Source organism: Pteronotus mesoamericanus, unplaced genomic scaffold, assembly GCF_021234165.1.
Source record: "Pteronotus mesoamericanus isolate MK-2021 breed Mesoamerican mustached bat unplaced genomic scaffold, CSHL_Meso_final scaffold_174, whole genome shotgun sequence".
In the NCBI taxonomy this organism is placed as follows: Eukaryota; Metazoa; Chordata; class Mammalia; order Chiroptera; family Mormoopidae; genus Pteronotus; species Pteronotus mesoamericanus.
Genome location: NW_026555309.1, coordinates 16,749,587 through 16,774,042, shown reverse-complemented (window position 1 = coordinate 16,774,042; position 24,456 = coordinate 16,749,587). Strand labels below are relative to the sequence as shown.

The window sequence follows — 24,456 nt, the reverse complement described above, 5'->3', positions numbered from 1 at the left end:
GGAAGTGTATTTCACCTAATTTGCAAAAAGATGTGCATTACAAAAAGACCAACTCACTAAACATTTGATCTGAAACTACGAACTTATAACATTTATAGGTGGCAATTTCTGCAAACTTCTCCAACCTAAATTCAATTGCATTAACCAGGTCCTAATCATGAAGTTCAGAGACTACTGACCCATGGTTGAAATTTTTCAAAAACAGTGAGCTCATCCCATTTCCCCCCATAAGTTAAAAACGGGTCAGTTTAAGTGCTGCAGCTCTCTCAAACACAAAGCCATATTCACACAAAGGAAATCATTTACATGTGGTTAAGGAAACAGGAAATTTTCACATTGGCTTTAATATTTATAGTTGACCAAAATTTTTCTGAACTCGGTAATCATAACTAACACTTTTTATAGCACTATTTATTGCATCTTAAAATTAAAAAATAATAAAAGTAGGCAGAAAACATACAGTTGAAGAAAACTGGATGTCAGTCTATACAATGATTTTTTTTTTAAACTTTCAGCATGACAGACTTTATTTTGGCACTTTAACAAATATTTTGCTTTACAGCAGTGACAAAATATTTGCCAGAATTTTTCTCTTCCAGGAATAGAGTTTCCAAGCAGTTGTTATTCTGCAAACTGAGTTTTACTATGTTTTGTACTGTGAGAGGTATGCTCACTGGATTCTTAACCTTGAAACTGAGGGACAGTGGGGCAGCTTTAGAAGGTGCTATCACTTCCTTTTAATCGCTCCAAAGCAAATTCGTTCTGTAAGTGATGGGGCAGGAATTTGAGAATTAAGGCCATTAAAAATTTAAGTAAACACTGTTCCAGGTGTTGCTTTACATTTTTGTAAAGAAATGAGTTCTGTGGAGATGTTCTCGAAATGAAATAGTCATATTTATTTGAAGTAAATTACACATCGCAAAGGTCGCTGTTTTTGCTGTCTTCTTCCTACTTTGGAAGCTCATAATTTAAAACAAAATTAATGGCAACATAGAAAAAGGAAATGTTCGATTAGAAAGCAGTACCCAGGCAGGGGACCCTCCTTCCGTCTCCCTCACTCATCACTGCTTGCCCGCACTTTCAGCCCTAAGTGGTGAGGCCCTCCTTTTGCTACAGAGAGCCTCCCTGCCTTTCTCTCCTTCCCTACAGTGTGAATGATGGTATTCCATTTATTAGCTCTTCGGGTTCAGCTTCAGGAGAGATTTGGAGCACAGTTCCAAAGGTAAATCAAACTATAAATCTAAATCTTAAGATACCGACGTCAGAAAAGCCCCCTTCGGTTCATTGGCATTGATAGCCCCAAAAGTGGTTTGTGAGAGCAGGCATCTGTCTCAATATTGCCATCAGCTCTCTGATAAGGGGTGGAAACGTCACCGTTCCCACCCTGGCAGTCTTCCAATATCTACACCCCAATACACACAAGATGATACACTCAGAATTCCTCTGGCCAATTCGGAAGTGAAGCTGTGACAGCCTTTAATGAGGAGCTCTTTGGTGGTGATTTACAGATGCTGTGGAACACTGAGAAATCAAGCCCACGTCATTCTGGAGAGCAGACAGTCAATGGCAAAGGGGAGATGTACATTTGATCGAAATGTACAAAATTTATAACCGTGACATTTTCAATTATTAGGCCACATGATTTATTCAGTAGTTTTTATGTTCCCAAATTACAATTTATGTCTATTCGTAAGTCTACAAAAAAAGTTACCATTAGAATTGTCTGTGCTTATAAAATACCAACTTTTTTTTTAACTGTTATATATACTCATTAACACCAGTCTGTGATGAGTTACATAGAATCATAGGCACTTCAAAGGCTTAAAAAGACGTTTACAACTTAAATGCATTTTTAAGAACAAAAACTGATTTTTCCTTAAACCCCTACTCGTACCTTCAAATTGCAAGAAATTAACAAATACAGTGGCCAAAGGAATCTGCAGCAACTTGTCAAAATACTGTTAGCATCTTTGGGTTTGCTGAGGCTTGTCAATAACTCACATCAAATCCTCCCAAAAGAAGATCTGATTAGATATGACTAAACAGTTTTCTGGTAACAATCCAATTTTACACATTAATTTGCTGTTGCAAATCTGCCTGAAGCTACAGGTAATGAAAAACAAAGCAAGTGTAAAATGGATAGTCTGACACTTAAAAATTTATACAAAGTGGAGGTTAAAGTTTACATATTTGAAAATCACATATACACTAAATTACCGTTATCTGAATTATCCAAAGACAAATTGCACCGTAACAGCTACAAAAGGCATAGAGTTTTGTTTTCTTTTCCAAGGGACACAAAGGGAGAGCAGAGGAGAAGGGAAAACAGATAAATTAACAAACTAAGACCAACCTGGTTAGGTCAGTTGGAGACATGCTGACACAAATTAAACAGCTTTCATCTCTGAACCATTGAATAAAAACAATCGGTTCATATTTGCGCATAAAAGTTTAAACTGATTCCATGAATATTGAGAATTTTCATAACATAATATTTTGCCACTGCTATTCACAGAACACTGCAGATGTTAAGTTTTAATTTTATGTTCTAAAGAAATACATGAAAAGTTTTTAAATACAATGGGATTTTATCATTAAAGTGCCAGAATGGCTCTTTAATGAAAAAACAAAAAACAAAGATCTTCATTATTCTATGCAAAAGCTTTATTTTTAAAAGTTCAGTGATCTCATAAATAGAGACACTAAGTGGGAGTTTCACGCATAAAACTCCTTAGTAGGTGCCTTCTGATAAGCAGCACTGGATGGTTTGCGCTCTCCAAGGTCATAACTTCCTTCATCCTTCTTTCTCATGCGATACACCAGCAGCAGGATAAGGAAAATGGCAAAGAGAAAGCCTATCACTCCACCAGCAATGACAGCTGAAACACACCAAAAGGGAGATTACTTTTAGGAGACATTCAATGGTTGGAGAAATAGCTTTGTCAAGCCCAATCTATTTTACGACACTTTCATAAAAGGCTTAATTTGAAAACCCCCGAAAATGTAAAAACTGGATTCAATGAAGCAACCAGACAATTGCGCAACTCTGACATTCCTCAGAAAGGTATAACACTTTCTTTGATTTGTATTAATAACATCACCCAAAAGCCTCAATAAGAGAAATCTGGCTGTGAGCTCGATGAATCCCATACCTTAAGATTCTTTAGTCTTTTCAGTTCTCACATTTCACAGTCTAATTTTTTAAACACTTTTTCAATGAAAACACAAAGCATGATATGATTTACTTAAATTTTGTAAGAGTAAATAGGAAAAAAGCATGCAATTTTTTTTTCTAGACTTGGATTTGGGATTATCCTTTTAAGGATTAAGTGTTCTTATATCTTGCAAATCTTCCCCTTTAACAAGGAATGTTAATACTTTCATCAGATAAGTTAATTAGAGAAACATCTTTAATGCCCTGGGTGTTACTTGTGTCGATGGCCTTCTCCATGAAGAACTTCTCCTTCTCTTAAATTTATTTTGAAATCAGCATGACTTGGAGCAAGACTGATTGATCTCGCATCATGCCATCCCCCATGCCCAGCTGCTCTGGAACAATCTTAACTTTCCTCTTCTCCCACCCCCAACTCCCTGACATGGCTGTCCAAGGACAAGGGTGAGAGAGATGACAGAAAATACATTTGCCTAACTCTTACCGCTCATTCTGGAATGAGACCCCCAACCCCCAGGGGGCCTTCAGTAGAAAGGTGACGTTCAGCAAGCTTTGCCCACGCCTCGGAAGCTCACGCGGACAAACAGGGAGGCCTATTTAAGAACCCTCTCACCTTACCCCTTACCAGGCTAGACTTCTCACCTGCCAGGACTTCTGTTCTTTTAAACAGATTGTCTGGGTGCTTCTCAGTATATACATTTGTATCCTCTTCAGCTGGGTCCATTTTTCTTTCTGAGTCAGAGTGGTGATCTTTGTCCTTATTTTCTTCAGGTGACTGGTAGGAGCAAAGGGAAAGATTGTAAAGATTTTTTCAAATGTGTTAAAAAGATAAGTATATTTCCAAGTTGCTTTTTTGCCCTCAAACAATGAATTTAGGAGATAACTGAGATAATCAGCTTGTGTGATGTTTTTACCAAATGGGTGAGTCCTGTGATAAACCCATGGAGTTCATGGTTTTGTATAACAGCCATCACATGTGTAGGCAAGATAGATAACGAGTTCATAACAATGCTAATGACGTGGTTAGGTGGTTTTAATGGCTGTTTCATAAGATCTCTCCTTTCTCACCACTCTCCTGACTTCAGGCCACCATCTTTTTCTGGCTGCTCCAGCCCAGTGGCACTGTCCCAATTCTCCTTAGTGACACAGGGCACCGCGATGGCTTCCTTTTAGGCGCTCCTTCCAGGTGCTGTCTGAGGGCTCTTTCTAACCCCACTCTGTGGGGAGCAGCCCCCAGCCTTACCCTACCGAGTATGATCCTCTCTTCTACTTAAGCCTTCTCCCCTATTCAGCGAACCCTGGAGTAGGGCTTCAGGGACCTGCGTTCTGCAAGTAGCTTTGTTGTGACCCTGACTAAGTCACACCACTTTTCTGGACCTCGGTTTTTTTCAACCAGTGAAGAACACCCTCAGGCCCCTGGGTATTCCACAATCCTATACGTGTAAATCTAACATACTATCTCTCGAAACCTCCTCTCTGGTCAGCGTTATTATCCACCCAGCAGCCCATAAGACACCAACCCTTGGCTGCAGCACTGAATCAAATCTACGTCCTTTTCTATTTCCAACTATTCTTTTGGGCCTCCTCCCAGAGTTAGTATTTTTGCACATTCCAAACCATATCACAGTTTGCTGTGTCACAGCCCTGCCAATTTGCCTTTCACCATTCTCTCCAACTAAATCCCTCCCTTGGATTCTCATTTCCTCTGCCTCGTTCAGGTGGGGAACACATCCCACCCTGGTTCTTGCAACAACCTCATAACTGCACATCCTGGACGGTCTCTAGTCTCACCCCAGCTTAACGCCCAGAAGGAAACCTTGCACAGCCATCTCTATTGCCACTTAACCAAAATCGACCCTAATATCTGTGCCTTGGTTCATGAATGTCTCCCAACTCCAGCCCAAATCTTCCACTTCTTCCATTGTCCATTTGTCCTTAAAAAGCCCTCCCTCATCTTTCACCTCTCTGAAACCCCAAGGCACTTTACAGTCTACAACATCGACACATAAATCCTCTGTTGGCTTCCTAACACTCAGCTCCATCACTGTCCATCCTGTGTGAATGACCTACGGTTACAACAAAACCTAAAAAGTTAAAAACAAAATACACTAGAGATTCTGTTTCAGTGGGTTTGGGGTGGGAAAGCTACCACTGATTTTTGTTGTTGTTGTTTGTTTTTTTATAAAGCTCTCCAAACAACTGTACAGTCTGAAAACTACTGGGTTAGAGAATCTCAGTTTACATGGGTTGCTTATTCTCTATGAGCCTGAAGTTCTTGTTGTCAATAGTATGGATAGAAAACACTGTCAGTGGCACTGGGTTATTACTGAAGACAATAATCCTTTTTAGCTCTACTGCTCTTCCTAAGAATAGCCAACCCTCTTCATTAGGACTCTGAGCTGCGGCCCAGTGAAGCGGCTGATTGCTTTTTGAAAGCCGGGGTTCACCCAAAGTGGCAGCCTGCTACTTACAACTCGACAGTTAAATAACCTTAAAAAGACTCACCTTCTTGGGGTGCCTCATGGTCACGGGCATTTCTAGGAAGAACCATCAACTAGACCAGGAGGATCCATTTGAACTCCAGAGTATGTGAGGTCAGTGGGTCCCCGCCTTGCTGAACCAAGCACTAGGTTTCCAGTGAGGCTAAGATATAGTGTAGTGTAATAAAGTCTTCCTTTCCCAAGCCATGAGTAACCCTCTAGTGACTGAAACCTCAACATGTTCTCACTTACAAAAAGGAGAGGCCATGGGTAAATGATCATTTCACAGCTGCACAAAACGCACCCCAAATCTCACGTTCTCTCACACCATTGTGAGAAGAGAAAGCATGAAGGGTCTTCCCCTGCCTTCATGTATGAAAATAAAGCAGAAGAGGGGAAGCTCCTTGGTGTCCTCTGCTTGGGTTTTCTCTGTTCTCCTGAAATCCCATTGCTGACCCGCTGCCTGTCAGAAGGACAACCCAACAGATAAGAGAATGGATTGTCCGGGCTCTAATCTAGGAACATTTTCATGGCTCGTTAGCACTGCCCCTAGAGGTTAGGAAAGGGAACAGAAAACTCAAATGGGTGGATACTCAGGTTTGTGACAAGGGAAGGGAAGGAAGGAGGTAAGCAAGTTCTGGTGGCACTTGAGGTAGACATAAGTAGCTACTGTGATATTAGAGGCTGAGTTTAACTTAACTACATCTTTCATCCACATGTCCCATTGTCATGAAAAATTACATAATGTCCCCTCAGGTTTTTGAGTCCCTAGAATCATTTGAGAGAGTTAACACTTCAATATCCCCTGACTCAGCTTCCAGTCCAGCAGCCAGGAGGCAGCAGGCATCCCAGGGGTGCGAGTGTGGGGACAGGAGAGCCCCACAGAAGTGGGGTCACTGTGACCTTTGAGGAATGGTCCAGCAGAGCACAGCCTCCAGGTGCTCTAGAGAGGACACACATTCTTTAAACTGAAAGTTTTATTGTATGGAAGGAGGGGCTTCACTAAAAAAAAAAATTCTTCCTGTAGTACAGAATTAATCAGAAATACTTTAACTCTTGTATGTATGTGCAAAATGAAAGTACCAAAAGGCAGCCCAGATGATTAAATGAAGTCAGTGAAAGATCTGTCACATCCATGTCTGCTTGTTTAAATACCACAGAAATGTAATAGAAGGAAAAGATTAAGAGCAATGTTCTGCTTGAACAATTAACTGTGTTCTTTTTGTTTTTTTGCCACATAAATTTACAACAAACTAGAAAGAATATCTATAACGGTGACACTAATGCCGCTGCGAAACTCATTCAAAAGCAAAGTCTACATTAGTAGTATCCTAGAGGCAATGTTTAATTTAGTTGTGCTGTGTAACTACAAAATAAAAATGTAATCACTATTATTATTCATTGTCAATATTATCAATTATCGGTACTTAGAATGGTATTTGACACATAATGAATAGCCCTTAATAAATCTCCCATAAATGAATAAAATTTGTTGTTACTACATTGAACACAAATGATACTAGGAATAGAAATATATTAAAACGTTTGGACATCCTTAATTTCTGAGCTCATGTGCCAAATATCTATCTTCTTTATCTTGATCTGACACAATTACTTTCTGAGAGCCAATTTTTAAAACGTTAAATCAATTTTTAATCCATTGTTGTCAACTGACCAGAATTCTACATCAAAGATTTGTCTTAGGACACTATTTTATCACTGAAAGCCAAAACTGAGTTTCTTACCTCAAGCTAGTGAGTCTCCATGGTCACTGACTTCTAGAGATTCAGTCATGGCAAGTGGTTCAAATAAAAATGTAGCAAAACCAAATGCATGTTCAACACCCATGCTGGACAACTGTGCCACACCCGTTCTGAGGTGTTCAACTGTCCTCCCATCCATTGCACCTGTTACTTTGCATTTCTCACCTTCTTCCTTCTTTTTTTTCATTCATTCAACTTAATAGCAGCCACCTTGCAATGGACCATGCTAGGTGTGGCTGCCTCAGTGGTCAGAGAGCCTCTCCTTTCTTTTCTATCACCTGACCTGTGAAGTTGATCAGCTACTCACAAACAGTAACTGACCCTTCTTAATCCCGCAGAGAGCACTCCAGTCTGGAGAGGGCTGACCTGGCTGCTCCCCATCTGCAGACACCCTTCCCGCTGTGTTATTCACCATCCTCTTCATAGTCACTGCGAAGACCGAGGACAGAGGGTGGGGGAGTGGATAGAGGAGGGAAAGGCCAAAACTCTCTGATAAGGGCAGAAAATGAAAGGGCCGGCAGCCCACCTCTGTTCCTGCCAGCAGAGGGGTGCCTCTTACTTCAGAGAAGGAGTATCACTGCCTGCACAATACAACCTTCCACAGCCTATCTGCTGCTCAAGCTGGGCACCAACAGATGGGTGAGCTCCAAAAAGGGCCACTGTGTTGCTTAGTTTCTGAAAACAGCATGCTGTCCTGGACTGTCCACAAAGTCTACTACTGCAATTATTACATATGTTTATTTGGCAAATTGGCTTGGTCTCAACTGCTCTAACCAAGTTCAGTTAAGCCTTACAGAATGTTCACAGGTCTCAGGGGCCATATAACCTGCCCTCACATTTAATCTTCTCATTGACCCATGAGAAATAGGCTCAGAGAAGCTCAGAAATTTGACCAGATCCAGGATTTGAAACCTAGGCCTTCTTCAGACTTTAATACATTTTCCAACTTAAAAAGCTTACCTAGTAGTGGGTGGCCAGCTAATTGCAATGTAACATTAATAAGGTCAAAATCACAAGTCTTACAGTTTTCATTAGCTAGTACTTTTGCTCTGTTCTTATTTCTTAATAAGTCCGCTCTCAAAATGAATACTATATAGAAATGTAATCAGATTCATCATTATCACTGAAAGAGATCAAAGTTTACACACTACTGATACTGTGCTGGTGGAGACTCTGAGAAAAACTTATTGCAACTAGTATCTGGAGTCTCCTTATTTCACAGCTGGTTTCAGCATATGTAAAGTCCACAATGGTTTTAACTTGGAACAGATTCTTAATGAAATGAAAATAAATTTTCTTGGCTTGAGCCAAATAAAAAAGCCAAAAAGGGTTGTTTCTTAATTTGGCTCTGAGTTCCTTAAGGAGGAACACCCTTTAAGAATATTCATATATAAGCTAGGCCTGGGCGATAAAAGGACCTAGAATAAGCTATCAAGCCATGAAAAGACATGGAAGAACCTTAAAAGCATATTACTAAGTGAAAGAGGCCTATCTGAAAAGGATACATACTGTAAGGTTCCAGCTACGTAACGTCCAGGGAAAGGCGAAACTACGGAGACAGTGAAAAGATGAGTGGGTGCCGGGTCTGAGTGGGGGGAGAACAGGCAGAGCACAGAGGACTTTCAGGACAACTGTTCTGTATGATCCTATAATAGTGGATACACGTCATTATACAATTGTCAGAATCCAAAGAGTGACAACCCAAAGAATGTAAACTACGGACTTTGGGTGTTAATGACATGCGGATGTAGGTCCCTTGACTGTAACAAATGTACACACTGGTGGAGGCTGTTGATAGTGGCGGAGGCAGTACATAGGTGGGGCCAGGCGGTAAAAGACACTCTGTACTTCCCGCTCAATTTTGCTATAACCTAAAATTGCTCTAAAACACAAAGTCTACTTAAGGCACAAAAGGAGCAGCCCGCGAGTAAAAGTCAAAACAAGCATAAAGAGGAAGGAAAAGCCATTTACAATAATGTAAGAAAACTACCATTTGTCCTTACATATTTTTAAATAGGGCCTCTCAAAAGAACTATTTCATATAATTAAATTTACAGTAACCTGATAATGCAATGCAAAACGAAACACACCTTTGTCTGAGCAGGTAGCTTGTTCTGCATCTTCAGCGTGGTGGTTTCTACTTTCGGAGCAGCACTAGTGAACAGGATCTTTGTAAGCGGCCGAGATGTCGTCAGCTCGGGACTCTCCACATCCTCACTGGCTCCTGGAGAAAGAGGCAAAGATGGGCTGAGTACATGAATCAAGAAGCAGATTTCCACATAAACAGACAATATTGTGTTTTGTTGACACTGACAGTGCCATGCTCTTTCAAAATACCTGCTCATCAAGAATTCAGCAGTCTCGCCCTGACTGGTGTGGCTCAGTGGGTTGGGGTCGCTCTGAGGACCAAATTCCCAGTCAGGACACATGCTGGGGTTGTGGGTCAGGTTCCCAGTTGGGAGTGTACAAGAGGCAACCGATCGATGTCTATCGTTCACATTGATGCTTCTTTCCCTCTCTTTCTCCCTCCCACCCCTTCTCTCTAAAAATAAATACATATAATCTTTATGGTGGGGCACTTTTCCCTTATAAAGCATTCAGCAGTCTTCACTGTGATGAACAAGTGATTTAAAAGTGGGTCTGTGTGTAGCCTGGCAATTCAAAAAAATATTATTATCATGAACATTCCCGAGTAACCCTTCTTTCATTTGCAACGTTCAATCGTTCCTGTTCAATGAGATCTCTTCCCTTCTACACGCTACTTTTTCTATTTTAAAACATAACAAAACAGTAACCAAAAAAAGGAGATCAGCCCCACAGCGACCCCTTATCTGAGGGGGCTGCTGCCCTTGGTCCCCTCTGCATGGCCAGGCTCTCCCTGTGGTGCTGCGGCTCCTCACGCATTCGTCCCTTGCCATCTGCTCCCTTCTACCTCTAGTCAGATCGTCCCTGTCACACCACTGTTGGTTCTGCTTGGGTAAGGTCGCCAACGCCCTCCACATTTCTAGATCCAATGGCCCTTTCTAGAGTGGTTCTCATCTCACTGAACCTCCTAGCACCTCTGGTCACTTCCTGATGTCCAGCCACCATCTCCTTCTGGCTACATTGTCTCTGGGCCTCTGTGACTGGCTTTCCCCTCACCTCTTGGCTCTCTGCCTCCTTTGCAGGTTCATTCTCTTCGACCTGGACACGAAATGTCAAGACTTCCTTAAGATTCAGCACTAACCCCTGACTGTCATCAGGACTAGTTTTTTCTTTTTCTTTTTTTTCTTTTTCTTTTTTTTACATTGGAGAATTTCTGACATTCAAGTACGTACACCATTCTTTTTAAGATCATCATTTGTCATATTTGTGAAATCTCAAACTCAAACTCTGTAACTCAAACTAACCTGCTTCCTTAGGCAGAAACAAATGATGAATACCTCAAATTCTTCACAGAATCCTGTTAATGTGCTAAGCAGTTGAGAAATTCAGAGATAAGGTGCTGGGAACAGTACAATGGCTATGACTATGGTTCATTTTTTAAATATTTTCATATATCAACTGTTTCCTCTAATTTCAGCATGTGCACTCACTATATAGGGAAGAAATGGCAGGGTATATTGGAATAAATATGGGATTTGGCACTAAACAGGCAAACCAACAAACCTAGTACAGGTCCTGGCATTTATGAGCTCTATGACCTTGGGCAAGTAATGCTCGAGTGTTCCTTTCTTCATCTGTAAATGGGGAAAAACCATAACTAATTCTCAGAGGTTCAAATGTCATATATATTTGAAAGCATTTTGTACACATAAAATGTTATGTAAATACATTGTTAGTAATAAGGGCTCCAGAAATGCATTGCTCTTTTAGACCAGCTTACCTGGTTTTCCATCAAAGCTTTACATACAATATGCTTGATCTGCTCCTCCTACAATGAATCATTTTCTTCCATACAACTTTTCAAGGAGAAATAAAAAATTTTAAGGGCTTTCAAGGCTCCCTTGGTTCACAATAGCTACAACTATGAATCACCGAACTAGGAGGTGGGGACCGTGTCGTGAGGGAGAAGTGGTTTTGTAAAGTAGAACATTCCCTCAGGCTAGCATTTATGAAGTTAGAGACAGATGACTGATCTGCCTCAGGCAGCTCCTCTACAGTATTTATTATCTTTATCAAAAACACTGACCCTCTTGCCGAAACCAGAAACTTGGCAGCCTCCTTGACCACATCTCCCTCAACCCTGACCTTCAGCTCTCACTGTTCCCTCTGCCTGAGACATCCTACCTAGAGCCCAGGGGTTCCCACCCAGAGTCCAGATGTTCCGGCCCAGCGCCCAGATGTTCCCACCTGGGAGACTCCTGCTTACACTATTCTGCGCAGACACAATATTGTCACTGCCCTCACTCCATTGTGAAACTGTTTCTAAGATCCCACTACCGTTGAATCTCCTCTTAAAAACCAAACGAAACAACATTTTCTTCTACTTTTAAAAAGAACACGTTAAAAAATACATTTTCACCCATGAAAGATAGAAACTTGGACATACAGACAGGAATAAATAAAATTATTCCACTGCCAGAGAAAGCGTTGTTACATTTTATTTACTGGCATATTCCCAAACCGGTATCTGTTCCCCTATGTGGTTAACAAATACTTGTTGAATAACTACGTGAATAAATATCCTCTGTATCTTCTCATCTTCTAATGAGGTTTTTCATTTCTGACACACTATTTCCACTCTCCAAGGACTCTTTCCAGCTCTCAGAAGGCTGCTTTTCTACAGTATATGCTCTTCTTATTTCACCATTCAAGCATCTTCCTCTCTCTCCAAATGGAATACATTTGTAACTTCTCTTCATGATCTGAGTTTCTGTCCTCTCCCAATTTTGAGGTACGGAGAGGTCTCTGTCTTTCATATTATAAATTTTTTCATAAACGTCCAGGGAGCCTTGGTTGTCTTTACACAGCTAAGAAGGAAACACCGAAATGCTGACGAGAAGTTCTGGGCACGCGGAAGAGGTTTGTCAGATGTGGGTATCATGAGTCAAGACAGAGCTGTGTGTTTGCTGGAGAGCGCCCAATTCAAGTACCATGGAGTTGTTTCTTTTGAGGTGAACCAATTCCCCAGAGAGCGTAAAGGCCAGACTGTCAGTGTTCCAGAACTGATAGGGAGGCGACAACTAGGAATAGCTCAGCACTTAATGACTCTTAGTCTAGGGACTTGTTCTCCCTGTTTCCAGTATCGTACCCCAGCTCCATCTCTGTCTGGTACACTCCCAGGCCAAAGACCCTCTGTTCTGTTCTCTCCAGGTAATAAACCTCCAGTTTTCTTCTGAGGTTGGGAGCATGAGCCACTTTGCTGCCTCATGGTGGGAAGGAATCAGAAAATCTGCTTGCTGCTGCTGCTGCTTCTTTTTTAAATGGTCAACATTTATTTAGTATTTATTATGTGCTAGGCATTGTTGTAAACACTTTACGTACATTAACTCGGTAACCCAGGGTGGTGGATACTACTCTTTTCCCCATTTCTCATGTGAGGAGGCTGAGGCACAGAGCACTGACATGTACAATCTACCAAGGACGTAGCAGGTACAGGGTGCAACGGGGATGTTCGCCCAGGCACTCTGGCTCTCGTCTTTGCTCTTGACTACTACTCTACAGTTTATACTCATCACAGTTTTCCTTTGCCTGACGCTTAAACAGAATTTCAGTCAGTTGTCCTCAGTTTAGTATCACTTCCACCCTCCCTCTAGTGCCACAAATTCCTGGGCCCCGGGGGAGATCTGCGGTGTTAAGGGGGTTGCCTCTTGGCGCCCCGCCCCACCCCCGCTCTTGGCTCACTCAGCCGTCTGGTATCTGCCAAGTCCATCACTTCTAGCCCGGCTGATTTCCAGCTTCCAAAACACGGGCTTTTGTCTTGCCTATGGTTTTGTTTGTCCTTGTGAATTTAGACCCGATTTCTTTACTGTCAGTTTAGTTGGGTATTGAAAGGTGATGTGTGTGTTCAGTCCGTCCTCTTTAACCAGAGCTCTACATTTAACCCTTAAATGTTTGACGTACTGCACTCTGCTATGTTATGTCGCCCATGACACGGGGTTACAATTATGTTTTCCCATTTCTACATTTCTTTCATCAGGCTCTTGGTTCGTTGAGGACAGCAACCAAGTCTTTCTCATCCCTGTGTCCCAGGAACATGGTAAAGTGCCTGGTACATAGCAAATGTCTATGAAATGTTTAAGTGAATGGGCGAAGTTTTCATAGTCGCTAATGCCCATCCTAAGTCTCCCCCTAGATAGTACCCTCTGGGCCTTTGGCCATTTTCCTCCAGTGCATTTGCTTTCCCACAGGACGTCTCGATAGGAGTGAAACAGAGATGACACTGGCCAAACCCAGGGACTGGCCATCAGCAAGGCAGGGTGTCCTGATTCTAGAGTGGGGTTCTATGACATGAGGGGGCAGCCCAGCAAAGGAGTGAAAGAGGACACAGCCTCAAGCCCCGCTCCCTGGCCCATATGCCAGCTCCATTATGTTCTAACACTGTGACCTGACGCCAGTTGCTTAATCTCTCTGTGCCTCAGGTTGCTTCCTGGGAAAAATGGAGACGGTATTAGAAATGCCCTTACGGAGATGTTATAAGGATAGGGACAGTGCCTGACCACAGTATGTGCTCTACACATTTTAGCTACAACTTCTATTTTTTAGGCTGAGAAATAACATCCTCAGGGCAATGCTTTCCAAAGTCCGAATGGTGAACTTCTTTACAACAATCATCTGTCCCCGGCTGGGGTCAAGAAGCCATGCCAGCCCACACTGAAGCCTCAACTCAATCTATCTGATTAGTGGGTTCACGATTTCAAACAACCCACTCCAGACCTCTTTCACCCCAATGAGGAGAGGTGGGATAGCAGAGGAGCAGGGCTGTGTTACCTGCTTTCTTATGTTAAACTTAAGGACAATCTTGGCAGAAATCATCCAAGTGACTTGGACAACAGCTACAGATCTCCAACAGCTCTTGGATTCTAAGATCTGTAGAACGGGGACAGAAAAGTTCCCATATTTATTATTTCCTGGGGCATTTTGAAGATGACAGTTACAAAGCACTTTTGAGGTGCTAAGAGAAAAAAAAGAGGTACCGCAAGTGAACTATATGAATAGAGTTGTGGGCTATGGAGAACCACTCTTTTCACACTCAGTCTGTGTGTGCAATATGTATCACTCTTCTGAGAATAACTAGGGCTATTTTTACATTAGGATTGCACTGTAAGCTCACCATTACTAGGTCAGCCGCCACCTCTCTCGTCTTTTTCAGACTTGCCATTTTCTAACTTAGAGCACTGACTCGTGCACAGCTAGATCGCTACCAAAGGTACCGTTGATTTTCACTTGTTCTGGGTCATTCTCAAGCCCAGGCCAATCTGATTGTTGGACATCTACGTGCAACATAACTTTTACTATCCGTTGAATTTACAATGAAAATTTAAAGCAAGAAAGGTCCTAGATAAGACTTCCCTAACATGCTGCTGACCACAATTTCCTGACTTGATCATTGATTAAATATATGCACATGCTCTTTCTCAGCTTCTTGGGCACCATTCCCGGCAGAGGTGACACATTTACTAGGTACGGTAGATTGCAAAAATGGCCAGAATCATTTATTTCCCCTTGTATCCGCACCCTCTGCAATGTGACTTTGTAGCTCCTTTCATTACAAGGCGGAGTAATGAAAGGAAAGCAAACCTTGTGACTTGCTTTGGCCAATAAGACGGGGTAGTGATGCTGTGCTAGTTCTAAGCCTAGGCGCTCAGGGGCTTTGCACATTTCTGCTCTCTTGGGATCTCTGCCTCTGCCCTGGGAACAAATGGCTGACCTGCTAGTGGATGAGAGACAATGTGGACCAGAGCCAAGTCTGCCCAGCTGCTTCAGATATATGACAGAGTCCAGCCAAGGTCAGCAAAGCTGCATACCCAGCCTGCAGCTGACCACGGACATGTGCAGGAGTCCATTTAGCCCAGCCTAAAATGCCAACCCATTGAATAATGAGCTGCATGAATGATTGTTGTTTTTAGCCACTGCAGTTTGGGGTGGTTTGTTATACAGCATTACTGAAGCAACAAAGAGCTGATGCACCAAGGAGTTGTGGATATCCCTGTGCAATTCTACTTTTGAGCAATATATTAGGAGTAAGAAAGTATAACTCTCCTTGATTTCATCCATAATCTTCAATATAGGGTCGACAGTTTTATAAAACTAGTGTTTGAGGGATTTATTTAAGGGTGGTTTTCATGACATCACTGTGAAAGCCTTAAAAAAAAAAAGCTAATGTTGACAGAACACTGACTACATGCCAAGCAGCAAGCTCTAAGGACTATAGAGGCTTCAACCCCTTAAATGCTCACAACAAGCATATGTGGTTGTGACCTTCCATTCAATAAATGAGGAAACAGGTTCAGCCAAGTTAAACACACTCTCACGATCTCACAGCTTAGGTGATAGAGAGCTAGAATTCACACCCAGGCACTAGGACTCGAAAGAGCATGCTCTCAACCTCTGTGCACCTGCCTGTCTCCCCAACGTAAATTCCAGGACACTGTGCGTGTGTGTGTGCATGTGCAGGCACGGAGCATGGGGAGAGTGGCAACCCCCAGCCTTACCTGAGCCCGATGCAGAAGCATAGTCATCGTCATCAATAGGATACACTCCTGAAGCATCTTCAATGGAGCTGTTGTCGAGGTACATGTCTTTATCAGACGTCAGCTCTGCCCTCTGAGAAAGGAAAGACAAGGGATTCAGAATGGTGAGAAATTAAATGTGCTTAATTATTTTACTCTTCAGACTTACACTGCAATGAGCAGCTGGCCCTCTCCTCCATTCCTCCATTCCTCTGAGCTCCCACTTCTGGCCCTACCATTCCTCAGGACCCCCTGACAACATGCATGAAGGGCTGAGCACAGACGAATGTTCCCCAAGGAAGCCCATATCCTAATCCAGTAGATAGAAGATAGCACAGAGACCTCAGCACCCAACAAGCGCTTATTTTACTTTCCACTAAACCCGAGTTTCAGTGGTCCCAATGCCAGTTTAAGCCACCTCAGGCATTCACTTTGTCAGAGTCACTGCGAAGCTCCCTTACTGGAAAGCTATAGAACACTGAAATCACATAAGACGTTTTTGGGGATGTATACAAAGGTAGGACAGTGCTTAAACTAAATCATCACCCAGGGGTCCATCAAGGCCACCAAGTGTTTGCAGGCCTGGCCATGCTCAGAGCCAAGAGCTCCCTGGTCGCCTGGGCAGTCCGGAACTTTTCTACCACAGCCCAGATGTGGGCAGCAGCCACGCCAGGCACCCTGCAAGGAACAGCACCGGTGAGGCTCAATGACAAGGGCGAAAGCCCACCGTGAGCCCGCTTCTAGGGCTCACTGGCATGGCAGAGCCTTAATGACAAATGCAAATAAGCCCACACAAGAACATTCTTTTTATATCGCTTGCACTTGGTAACAGTAAACCACACACTGAATATGGAGAGGGATCACTCCCTAAGTATACCACTTCTACAGCTTCTTAGCTCTTCAGCAAGAGTGTTAGTATTAAAATTCAACCTAATCCTGCCAAAAGGGTACCATGCATGAATTGGAGGCAGAGTAGACATATATATTTTTCTAAAATGGTTTTAGTAAATTGATTATTTTACCACCAATATCTCATAAAAGCCCAGAAACAAATAAAGCAGACTCATGGCTTCTAAACAATATTTGTGTTTGGAAACAGGTAACACTATTATTGTCTTATTTTTAAAATTCAAATTGAATGTTTGTTCCTAGCAGGAATTATAAAAAAAAAAATGTTTCCCTTACTACATTGGCTTTCATCAGATTTCCTCTTAAAATAAAACTTTCTGTTCTGTGACTGGAACCTTCCTAGGAGGACAGACGGGTCCAGCCCTCCACAACACTACCACTTTATTCTCTCAAGTTTCAGCTGCTGGCTACAGATGCTGAAGTATTTTAAACCTGAGCCCATATTTCCCACCAGGCTTCAGGGCCAGCTGACGGGAAAGTATGGGAACCCGTTTTACTTGAGCCGCCGCACCGGCACATTCTGAGAACTGAAACCTTCGGGATTGGTTTTCCAGTGGGCTGGCTTGCAGGCATTGAATGACCACCCTGAGCCAAGAGTGTGCTGGAATTTTTCTGCTAGAATGGTCAGAGCTTAACTCCGCGATCTGAGGCCATCCTGCATTATACCGGTTTCCAAGGCTATCACCATTCCAGGCCGTAATTCCCAAAGCTTGTGAACCATATCGAGAGCCCCGCGTTCCACAGCTCTGCTATCAACTTAAATGACCCATATTACACTCGCAGCTCCTTGGAGGGCAGGAACTGTCCCTTGGGTTCATCATTAATCTACCCCAACTCTTTGCAGTCACAGTGCCTGGCAGATAGGAGGCACTCAGTTAATGCTGCTTGGACTACTACGTGCTCCCACCTAAAAGCAATTCTCGGTCCTGCTTGAATTGACCTTTGTCCTGTGCACCTCATCTGGAGGGCTCTCTTGTTCTTTCTAAAATCCTGTCTACTCCAAAACAGCCTCTGACTTCTCTAGTCCTTACATGTTCCCTAGTTATAAACTATTATTTTGGGTTTTGTAGCATATGAACAATTTAAGACAAAGGGTCACTTCTACTTTTAACTGTCACAGGTGAATTTCTCTTGTCCCTCAGCTGAGTACAACTCACTGAAGGCAGAACTTCAAGGGTCTGTGTATGCTCCCTGCCCCTCTCAAAGTGCATGGGTACTTAATAAATATTTGTCAACTGAGATTACCTAAAACAAATTGGCCTTTGTCTCAGGTTTCCGAGTTAACGCATGTAGCAAGCCCCACCACGGTGCCTATCATTAGACCCCTCACATCTAAGCCTGGGTGATCATCTGCCCCATACATGCTGCATTGCATCCAATTAAGTAACCTAAGAGTCATAAAAGTAAGTCAAAGACTCTGTTTACATATTAGCAACTCATTGAATGCCTTTCATTTTCCTCTGGGCTCTGTCCAAGAAGTTTGAGGTGGCATGGGTACCACTAAAATATTTAATCCCTGCGTGTAAATTAAATTTCTATTCATTAGGTGACCCAGTTGTCCAGACTGACACATCTGTCCAACTAACAAGCAGATGGGCAGAAACATCTCCCAGAGATTCTGGCCACCTCCCAGTTCTCTCCATTCAAGCACACTGAGTAGCCCGACAAGCAACGGACTTCTCCAGGACCACGGGCTCCGTATGAGGGCTACCAGGCCTGAATTACTATAAGACCCGGGGCAGAGGTCAGGGTGTGTCTAGAAGAGCTGACTTGCCCTTGTCTCCTTGGGGTTTGCAGGACTCCAGGGTGGTCCAGGGCCTGGCAACATGTTTAATGTGCTTTAATGAAGCTAAAAGTATTTGTTCCTTCATCACCCAGTGGGATGCAAATAATTCCACATCCAACCAACAGTCATCTCCTGCTCTAATGTCAGGGGCACCAAGCGTATAGGAGGAATTCCCAACGTCCCTCCAGAGAGTCCAGTTTAATAATAAGTAGGCCCTTTTCACTTTGTAGCAGATAATACTCAAAGAATAGTTTCAGTGTCTTTCAACAAAAAATACCTTTCCAAACACGACACATTTCTTTCTGTCAAGATTCACACTGTGCTGAAAGGATTTTTGCCGTTAACATGCCTGGAGAGGGAAGGGAATTATGCACCATTTCCTTGAGACAAGAAGATGTGCATCTCTTGAAAGCCATCAAAAGGGGTAACTCAAGACAACTGCTTTTACACCTGGCCAGCTGTCTGCCTCCCCAAGCAGAACGCCTCAGGGCACACTCTGGACACCCTCTTGGTGGATGAGATAGAACCACCTGACAAAAATAACCAAGAGAAAAGGCACAGAGGCACGCCCCTGAGTGCAGAGCAGCCACTCGACTGGAGGATTAAGTGACGAGGGTGTTTAACTTGGGACTGACCAATTCTGTGAGGCAGTGTCAGTATGGTTGGCTGACAGGGCTTGGAGTGTAAGATAGAAGGAAAACAACGCTGCTTTTTCAGACCTTTTCCCCTTGGCTGATGCAAGATGTGCACAAAGGAGAGCAAAGGCAAGCTGCAGAAAGCAGCCAGGAACGACGAGGGAGCATGACTGCAGACTGAGATAGAGGCTCCTGCTTTATGCCATGTCCAGACGTGGAAACTGAAGCACAAAGACAACGCAGTTCTTCCCAGAGGAGGGTGCTCTTCTGACTCAGTTTGTATCCCCACAGTGCCTAGAAGAAAAGCAAGTCTCCTAACTCCATCCCTCCTGTTCTAGCCCCCAAACTGCAGCAACTTCATCATCTTCATCTGGACCTTTACTCAGGCCTCCCCGCTTAGTCACGTGCTCAAGTCTTTGTCTTTGAATCCATTCTCTGCAGAAGGACCATTCCTAAACATGACCACATCATCCCCCTGCTAGAACCCCTTTATTGACCCTCTGTCATCTATAGGGTAAAATAAAAGTGTCTTAGTCTTGAAAGTTCTTTTACTGTGTGGCCTCACCTGCACTTCTAGCACCTGCTGGTGCCACTTCTACCCAAACCTTCAGCTCTATGACCAAAACTCCACTGTGACCTGGTGACACCAATTTCCTTTATATAAGATCTGTTAGAGGAAATACACCCCTTCCAGGACGGAGAGTTGAGGAAAGCAATGGCGATCTAGGTCCTACCTACTTTAGGATGATGAAGCCTAGCATTTTGTTAAAAACGATTCAGCCCAAACGCAGATGGTGTTTGTAATAAATAGGAAGAGAAATGTTAATTCTGTGCATGAAAGACCATTAAGTGCACCGATCTTGATTTTAGTTAAGAAATACCACACATCTGTCCATTTTCTCAGCAAAGAAAACTTGTGAGATAGCAACGGAACAGATCTAATCATTGGCTTTTTCTCATGTAGGTAAAGTCTGTATTGAACAGCTATCATGCTTCAACCTGTAGGCATGGAAATCTTGTTATTTAGAAATCCAAGATCCTACTTGAAAGAAATACTGCTTTATCTACTAGATGCACGCCCTCTAAATGCCTTACACTAGTGCAGCCGATAAGATAATTAAAGCTCAAAGCTGTAGATGTTAAATTCACTTCATGGCTTAAGCTTAGGTGAGTAACAAAGTCAGAAAGTAGAAAACCTAACTATTTGTGAATACCGTCCACCCCAGGACACAACTTTCAGAAAATCAGTCTTTGCACATAACAGCCATATACTCACACTGCCTGACAGTATAGTCTGTATCACATCATAGAAAACAACACCCAGGTGATGGCTCGTAGTTTCAGGATAAAGCCACATCCAGTCCTGATTTAAATTCAAATGTGTACTAACTTTTAAAGCCATTACAAAGTGTCAAACTGGCTGTAATTTTAGCTTATCTTTCCAGAGGTGACTAAATCAACTATTTTATTACTAGCTAATACATATATTAAATGAAGTGATTTCTCCCACACAATTGCTCAGCAATGATATACTTGCCCTTAAGATGAACTTTCCAATTCTGGCCTCTGTATAGCCCAAAGAAACATATAATCTTAGAGCTTGACCAGACATTATAGGCATCAAGATCACCTATTTTTTTCAAAAGAGACAGAACACCACAGTAGCAAATTACCTTAAAATTATCCAGTCTAGTTAGTGGCCAAAATAGGGGCCAGAATTTTGGTCACCTTATTCTGGGCTCTTTCTGTGGCACTGTAGAGATCCATAACATTACGATAGCAAAGTCATTCAGCCTTTGGGGTTTTCAAAAGGATTGGCTCTAGCTAACTGTTAAATGTTTCTTGTGTGCCAGGCATTTTGTGCTAAATGTGCTTTATAAGCATTGGCACATTTACGAGTAATCATCTCAACAATCTCTACTAGAGACCAAGGAACGGACACTTGCCCAAAGACCTACAGCTCAGACAGGGGAGTGGGATTCCAGCCCGTGTGAACTCCAGTGTGAGCACTCGGTGAGTGTTGGCCATGCTGGGTCTATCTCCCCCTCCCTTAGTATGTGATTTGCACATAATCATAAAAAGACTCAGAAGACCAGTAACAATCATGATGAACACTGCTTGATTCAGCACTTTCAAACTTTCTGGCCATGGAAATTCTCCCCCCAGAGTATCTATTTAATGTCTTTTAGAACTAGCATTCTTGGCACTGTATGAGAAAATTCTGTGTTAGTTAAGAGTTCTGGCTTAAGAGTTTTTTCTCTGCCTGATGTCCTGTAATTTCTCCATATGGAAGAGGCCTGGAGCCATGTACAGCAAATGCCATTCATTCATTTTTAGTAACACCTTCTATCAGGTGTCCCTGTGAACCAAAAATGTAATTGAAAGAGCCTTATGTTTATTACTAGAAAAACATACTGTTGTCCTTGAATACGTGAGGTATGACTGATGTATAAGTTTATAAGCAAACATTGTTATATTTACAAACACTTCTTTTAAGGGCTTATTTATAGACAACTACCTGTACCTAATCATGTATCAGGCTTACTCTACCATTCTGTATATATAACACATACAAAAGCTATGGTCAAAGACGAGGTCCACATGAGAGAAAAATTCTTAAATCCCCGCCTAAGAAAGGTCTTTAGCTCAAAACTGCTTCAAACAATTACACTAGGTTCTTAATTAATTACATAGAAAGCTAGGCGTTTTCCTTTAGGAAACACTCCAGCACACCTTCCTTCCATAGAGTGGGGGTATGAATTTAAATTATTTACTGGTACATATGAGGAAAATAAACCCAATTCTGAAAAAAAAAAATGAGGTGATATGAAGGTAGAATCACTTTTGGGTGTGAAGTATGAGGGCAAAGGATGACTAAGCTGCTCATAAAAATGTAAAATTAAAAAAAATTCAAATTAAAAAAAGTCAGATCACAGGCAACTGGAGGCAAATACAACTAGTTCCATGAACCTTTTGAAACAAACCAAGGTAGGGCAGACGACAGAATTCCTCCGATGTACGTCTATATTCCTTCAAGTCCGAACCAATTGTTTGTAACTCAGCACTGAGGCTGGATTTTCCTGGTGGATGCCTCCCACAGTGTGGGACTCTTTCTCCTCAGTTAGCATATACATTTCTGGAAGAGGGCCCAGACCAGCACCAAGTCTGAGTTTTTCTACATCCCTGCCAGGCTAATCACTGTGCTCTAAGAGCCTGGGTAGGGTAAATACTCAACAAAAAGCACAGAGGTAACATTCTTCAGAAAGGCTGAACCTCACTGTTAAGCCATTTGAGGAAAGGAAATAATCATACGAAGTCTCTCCAGGTACAGTTCAGCCATTGTTAATATAATGAGAATGATTTGCATGGCGTTGATGCAACCTGGCAGCCAAGGAGAGTGGACTGGAATGAGCATATGTGACTTCACTGTACTAGCCAGTGGGGTGGTAGATGCTGTTGAGTGAGCATGTGTACTGGGTGGCTGTCACATTCAAAATGACTGAAAGAGTAGAGCAAGGAATCTGTATCAAATTTTGCGTTAAGCCTGAAAATTCCTCTGCGGAAACCATTCGGATGATTCAGAAGGCCGCAGCTATGGGTGACTGATTATTGGCAGCTTCATCACAACAACATACCCGCTCAGGCATCACATCTTGTGCAGTTTTTTTTGAGAAACACTATATCACCCAGGTGACTCAGCCCCACTACAGCCCAGAGTTGGCGCACTGCGACTTCTGGCTTTTCCCAAAACTAGAAATCACCTTTGAAAAGGAAGAGATTTCAGACCAAATCCCTGGGTGTTGATGAGATTCATGAAAATACGATGGGGCAGCGGATGGCAATTGGGAGAACTGTGTGAGGTCCCAAGGAGCCTACTTTGACTGGGACAGAGGTGTCACCGGCCTCTGTACAATGTTTCCTGTATCTTGAATCTTCTTCAATAAATGTCTCTGTTTTTCATAGTGCATGGCTGGATACCTTCTGGACAGACTTCGTACTTTTGAAAGATGTTAACTGGTTACCTCACATCTGGGAAAACTAAATCAATGTTCTCTTACTAGCTCTCTTTTAAAAAGGCAGTGTGGAATTCATCCTTATAACTAGCTGTGAGGACTGCCAGGAAGATAAGTATGACCTTAGAAGAAACGGCCAACTCATTAACAACGCCTCCAACCAGCCAGGCAGGCACAGCACTAGTCTTTGGAGAACATTTAAATGGCTGAAAGCATTTTAAAAAGCAACACTGAGCTAGTGTACTTAACTGTAGAAATTTTCCTCTTTGTTTAAAAAAAAAATTGAATATGGTTCAAAACAGTTAGATTTCCTAGCCAACAAAGCTCAAATAAAATCTTTAATAAAATGCTCGGCACAATAATCAGCATGTTAACAAAAACAACAACAAAAAATCTTGCCAAAGGATCACTTGGCTCATCTAATTTTGTATTTATGATTAAACAGGATCAATATCATTTTCAGAAAAAGTGCCTCACTGTATGTTGGAGTAGCTGGTGCTTCACAGTTATTTCTTCCTATAATGGTTGTCTATTGAATCTACACAATAGTAACTGGGCTCAATAACTGGTTTTGTTGGGTAAATTTAAGAGCATCTGAGATACGGTGATCCAGAAGATCTTGTATGCTTATGTCACTGAATGCTGTACCCCTCCTTCTCTCCCTAGCATCACAACACACAGAATAGGCAGGATGTAAGCTTCTCAGTTCCATTTCTATTTAATCTGGAACATGGTAACAATGAACAGCCCTAATCACAGATGCTCACTGAGAATATGCTCACCTACCAATAATCCTATTGCTGGCACATGACCTACAAACCCCTGTGACCCAAGCCCTCGTTTCCATAAGCCACCACTTCACGAAGTTCGAAGGACCCTTAACTAAACAAACTGAGCAGAAAGAAATCTAAACTTTGTCCCCAAATTCTTGACAAACCCTATACTTTGTAAGATAGAGAAATGACAAAGACAACTATTTAAAAGAAAAATATCTCATCTGGAGGGAACTTTCACTTTATGTCATTCTGAAAGTTCTGAAATATT

At 42.3% G+C, this 24,456-nt stretch overlaps 1 protein-coding gene across 1 annotated transcript in view; it reads right to left on the bottom strand.

Annotated features, from left to right (window-relative positions):
* Positions 1 to 409: 409 nt before the first annotated feature.
* SDC2 (syndecan 2) overlaps positions 410 to 24,456 on the bottom strand; it is a 110,637-nt gene continuing 86,590 nt past the window's right edge. Inside the window, exons 2-5 of the mRNA XM_054590296.1 lie at positions 16,052 to 16,163; positions 9,506 to 9,639; positions 3,815 to 3,947; positions 410 to 2,879 (exon numbers count right to left, since the gene is read on the bottom strand). Coding sequence (XP_054446271.1) covers positions 2,716 to 2,879; positions 3,815 to 3,947; positions 9,506 to 9,639; positions 16,052 to 16,163 — 543 coding nt within the window. The 3' untranslated portion in view covers positions 410 to 2,715. The remainder of the gene's footprint in view (positions 2,880 to 3,814; positions 3,948 to 9,505; positions 9,640 to 16,051; positions 16,164 to 24,456) is intronic.